General features: G+C 40.5%; 1 protein-coding gene across 1 annotated transcript in view; it reads right to left on the minus strand.

Annotated features, from left to right (window-relative positions):
- Positions 1-5,813, minus strand: part of LY86 (lymphocyte antigen 86) — a 49,518-nt gene that overhangs the window by 1,612 nt on the left and 42,093 nt on the right. Inside the window, exon 4 of the mRNA XM_006141236.3 lies at positions 176-228. Coding sequence (XP_006141298.1) covers positions 176-228 — 53 coding nt within the window. The remainder of the gene's footprint in view (positions 1-175; positions 229-5,813) is intronic.

Genomic DNA, 5,813 nt, shown 5'->3' on the forward strand with positions numbered 1-5,813 from the left:
GTTTTCTAAGTGATGGCCTATGGAGAGGTTTTACAATTGTTAATTCCCTCCTTGTCCTCCTCTTCTTTCTCAGCCCTTCTCTCCTTCCTTGTTCTCGCTTCATCCTTCTTTGAGACATGAACTGTACAGTGCAACAATTTAAGTATCAAAACAAAACAGAAAACCAAAACTTTACCTCGATGATATCTATTTCAAGATTACTGACAGGGCCAGCATAGTAAATCTTCTCTGAAAAATAAAGCATAGTTAAGGCTATTTAATCATTTAAGACAAAAATCATTTGCTCGTGTTCTCTGTGGTCACACAGAAGTGTATTAAGTGTTGGCACTAGAATAAGAGTAACGGTCAATGCAACTGACATGAGTGTTTGCATTTTCTGACCCAGATCTACCATCTATTCATTTACTCATTCATGCAACAAGTATTTATTCACTTCCTGTCATGTGACAGGTACTGGGGATCCAGTGATAAATATAAAGCCATCTCTGCCCACACGTTACTTATATAGAAGTGCCCCCCATCTGCATCTTTATTTACCCATAGTGAACTTTAATCCAAAATTATTAAATGAAAAGTTGCAGGTAATTTTTGATTCCAATTCATTTTTAATTGCACTCCATTCTGAGCAATGTGATGAGATCTCTCCTCCTCCCTAAGTAGGACTTGAATCACCCCTCTGTTCAGTGTGTGCACACATGTATGCCACCCTACCCACCAGTAAGCCACTTAGCATCTGTCTGGTTACCAGATCGTCTGTGGTGGTATCACAGTATTTGTGTCCAAGTAACCCTTATTTTACTTAATAGTGGTCCCGGAGTGCAAGAGCAGTGATGCTGGCATATTGTAATAGTTGCTCTATTTTATCATTATTGTTAATCTTTTATTGTGCCTAATTTATAAATTAAACTTTATCATAGATATGTATATATATGAATAAAACATCATATGTAGAGGGTTTGGTATTATCTTTCTTTGCAGGCAATGCTGAAGGTCTTAGAACATGTTCTCATGGAGAAGTGAGACTAACTGTATTCTAGTGATAAGACTGGCAGTACAGAAATAACTAAGAAAGATGACACCTGGGTGGTAGAAAGTGCTAGAAGGAGACATGCAGGGGATGTGAAAGAGGGGGCCAGCATGTGGTATAGTGGTTATGGCACTAGATTCCCATATGGCTGATCATGGCTGATCCCAGACCTGGCAGCTTGAAAATCATGCTGGGTGCATGTGCATGAATGCCCCAAATCTCAGAAGTAGAAGGGAGAAGAAGGGATTAAGGCATGGCCATCTCCCCAAGACAGGCTTTCTCACTGTCTTTCTCTAGTGAGTACACACACCCTGTGGCAAGAACCTTAAGAAAAAGGAGGCATGTCGTTGTATGGTTGAGAGGCCATGGTTAAATATTGAGACCACCTAGTTATAACTATTTGACCTTGGGAAGCTATTGTCTCTTTGATCTCAGTTTCCTTATTGGTAAGGTGGGTAGGGTAATGCCAGTAACAGTGCCCGCTTCACAGGGTTGTGAAGAATCATGAGTTACTCAATGGAAAGCCCTAAAATTGCAATGTCTGTGACACACCAAATATTGGCTAACGCTGGGAACTGAGAGATGCCGTGTCGGATGGGCTGTTTAGTCAGGAAAAGCATCTCTAAGGAGGTGATATTTGAGCAATACCCGAAGGAGGAGAACAGGCCAATTGTTTAAGGAGCTGGAAAAAGCATTTCAGGACAACTGAATACAAAAAGCTCCTGATACGGAAAAGAGTTTGAGAAATTGAAAGAACAGAAGGAAGTGGAGGATCATATTGAGAAGACCCTTGAAAAATGGAAGGAAGTCAGATATTGCGAGTTATGGTAGGGAGCATGGATTTTACCCCCAAGGCAGGGGAAAAGGTGTTGAAAGTGAAATGAGAATAACTAGTTTATATTTTGCAGAGACATGCTGTCATGTGGAGAACAAGGGCAGAGGTTAGACGTGGAGACTGTTCAGTGCTGAACGAGTGATAGATCAAGAAAGGGTGGTGGTGATGGAGATGGAGCAATTCTAAGAGAGTGGACATATTGGGAGAAAGGATTTACTAATGAGTTGGATGTGGAGAGTGAAGGCAGGGAGGTTTTGGCTTGAGCATTTGGGTAGGTGGGAGTGCCATTTATTGGCACGTGGAATCCTGGGGAAGAAGAGAAGAGAGAGAGGGTGTATGTGTGTTGATGAAAGAATTCTAGTTCTGGGAGACAATTAATAAGAATTCTTGCAAGCAGTTGGATATAGAAATCTGAAATTTAGGGCAAGAGGTAGGGTAAAGTTATGACTATTAGGCTCATTATGAATATTAAGTTCATTAACAGGTAGATGCTGATAAAGTCATGGTACATGATATTCCCCCCAGGGAGATTACACTTTTTTATTTAAAAAATTATGGTAATGCTTTATTTTATATTTAATCATCGTACATCTTTATAGTGTATAAAATGTTTTTCCCATGTGAACGCAGTGCATATGATTCATAGATATTACTGTGTACATTATCATCAACAGACAACTTTTTTTTTTTTCTGAGAGGTTTTTGCTGTAGGGTGCGTGTGCTCACCAGAAAGACAGAGAGAGACAGAGAGACAGGAAGCGAGAAACCACCCCCCGGGGAGATGGCCATGCCACAATCCCTTCTCCTCCATTCTCCTCTCGGGATCTTGGGCACACACGTACATGCACCCGGCGTGAATTTAAGCCACCAGGTCTGGGGCTCAAACCGCAGTAGACTACATGGGAGTCCAGCGACATAGCCATTATGCCGACTGCTGGTCCCAACAGACAAATTTTAATTTTTGTTTCCATTAAATATTTTTTCCCCGATTCCCTCCCTCTCATCCCATTACTCACCCCTCCTATACTATTTCTCCTGAGTTTTCAGGTAAGTCATGACACATTTTTACATACAAAAATGTCGAAAAATGTCATGACTTTCTCAATGACCTAATAGCATCTTCACTCGCCCTCCCTGCCAGTATACCTTTCTGTCTTTCACTCTGCCACAGAGTGCAGACTGCAGTTTATATTAAATGGAGACATACAGTATCTGTCTTTCATAGTCTGGCTTGCTTCATTTAGCATTCACATGATGGAATACTACTCAGCCATAAAGAACAATGAGACCCTAACATTTGATACAACGTGGAAGAACATGGGAAATAGAATTAATAGACAGAGAAGGGGACAGGACTGCCTCCATTCCTGAGGTCCTTTGACATGAGAGGGGAGGTTGAGGAGAAGCCACATATGCCCAGTGTGCTTTTCAAGTCACTGGGTCCAGGACTCTGACCTTGAAGTTAGTCCTGTGAGAGCCAGCTGCCTTAACCACCAGACACAGAGCCAGCCCAGAGAGGTACTTTTGAAGGAGGAGTCTCCTCATGTTCCTGATACCATTCAATTTAGGCAACTACCAACCATTCTACCCATGCCCAGAATCCCTTTTAATAGGGAGAGTTTGATCCAGTTTCAAATATTTATGAAGCATCAGCAAAGAGTCATATCTGTGCAAGGCAGCCCATGGTGGCTGCCTGGCCGAGGGAGCAGGAGTCATTTGGTTTTGTTTGTTCATTTGTTTTTAAAATAATTATTTTATTTGATCACCATCATTATTATTTTTTATTTGTTATAGGGCACATGCACTCAGCAGAGAGAGTCAGAGAGAGAGAGGAATAGTGAGAAAGCAAGCCATCAGGTCCAGGGTTCGAATCTCTGTCAGCCATGTGGAAGAACACTGCCACAGCTATCACACTATCTGCTGGCCCCTGCAGGACAGGTTTTGGAAATACTTTGTCAAGCCAGAGTATATAACTGCTAAGTTCTGAGGATTTTTTTCCTTGAGTTTTAAAAAATGGATGAATATGCCCTTTTAAAGAACATCATTCAAATGATACCTAACGTTTTTTATGCTCATTTAATGCCCCAAGATTTGCTAATTTGTGGTCTTCACTATTAACAGGTCCTTCATGGGAGTGAGAGATTTTCATTAAATTGGTATTTTACACCATAGCGTTTCAATTGGAGCTTTTTCGAGGCTCATGGAGTTCCTGAGAATAGCTGCAAGTAACCCATGAAGCTGCCTTTTTATTTATTTATTTTTAACCTGATGGAACAACACCTAAAATTAAATTCTCACTCCTCTTTTCTCAGTTCCCCTCCAATCCTGCGATTCCTTTAATTAACATCTCACACTCCAGTACTAAAAAAGGAGCCCCAGTGTATTTGTGCCCATTTCTTCCCCTTTATTTGAAATTTTTATCAGTTTTCAATGTGCAGTACATTTAAGAAATTCACCTCTCTGGTTCTGAACCCATGAAGTCATTTCTGAAAATCGACTTTTTTTTTTTTTTGACCCAGATTTTTGTGTGGTTATCAAATGAGATCTTTTTAGAGAGGAAATTGATTTTTTTAAATTGTGGAAATAAGAGGCCCCAAAGGGTTTTGGATGAGCCTGATTTGAGACGGGTTCCAGCATCTTTTTTGGCCCCTTCTGCCTTCAGGAACCAGCCCAGATGCTGACGTGGTTGCACTTGTTGAATGCACAAGCGCAGTTAGACGGTATTCTGGCTATGACCTAGCTCTGCTGGTATCTTACTGGAAGTCCTTTCAACCTTCCAAGTTTATTTTTAAAAATGCCATCAATATTTTAGCATTCTTAGGGGTTTTGGCAGCTTAAAAATGCTTAGGGTTACTATTTATGATGATCAGGCCAATTAGTATATCTGGAGCCAAATGTTTTATTTATTTATTTTTTTAATGATCATCATTTATTTACTTACTCAGCATTTTGAGTCTCTTTTCTACTTGCTGGGCCCAGTAAGGCAGAGGGTGGCACATGAAGGGAGGCAGCGTTTTTGTTTTTTCCCAGGTCAACGGAGATGATTAAAAAATAAAAATAAAACACAAATGCAGTACAAAATTGTATATAGTTAAAAACCACATAGATTGAAGATGCACAGCATGGCTGACTGATGATCACCTCACCTAGTTACTGTTGGTGTGTGTGTAGTAAGAACATTGGAGACTTAGGCTCCCAGTAAATTTAAGTGTTTAATGTGTTGTTACCAACTCTACTAACCACACTGTGTATCAGGGCTCCTGGACTTATTCATCTTATAACTGTAAGTTTGTACCCTTTGACAAGCATCTCTCCTTTTCTCCCCACTCCTTAGCACCCCAGTAACTAGCCTTCTAAACTCTGTTCCTTAGTTCCCATTTTCAGGTCTCATGTCTAAGTGAGACCATGCAGTATTTGGCTTATTTCAGCACTATGTCCTCTGGGTTCATTCCTGTTGTTGGAAATGGATAGATTTCTTTCTTTTTTAGACCATAGTTTAGTTTATTTTTAACATCCATCATACGATGACTTCCTAGGGAATAGATTCCAGAAGCTCAGGCTCCTTTCCATTGGTTTTCACACTATGGCTTCTCTGACTGGAGCGGGCTGGCTCTTCAGCTGAACCCAAGAACCTTTCTCTTTGGCTTCCTCCTTTTTCTGGTTATTTTCCTTCACACATTTTTAGGAAGCTGTCTCTGCTCTTAGAATACTTAATATGCTCAATACACACGTTAATTCTCTTGGCATGAATCTTGCCCTTAACTTGTTTGTATGCTGGGTAACAGTGTAGACTCTTCCAATGTTGCCATAGTAACATTTGTGGGACATTCCTATTGAACAGTACCCATTCCCTTGATGTCTACAATATCACCTTTCTTGTAGATTCCCGTGTATGTTGCCAAAGGAACTACTCCAAGTTTTCTAGAAAGTCTAGAGAGCATATATCGGGTG

This window comes from Tupaia chinensis, unplaced genomic scaffold (genome assembly GCF_000334495.1).
Source record: "Tupaia chinensis unplaced genomic scaffold, TupChi_1.0 Scaffold000048_1, whole genome shotgun sequence".
Classification (NCBI taxonomy): Eukaryota; Metazoa; Chordata; class Mammalia; order Scandentia; family Tupaiidae; genus Tupaia; species Tupaia belangeri.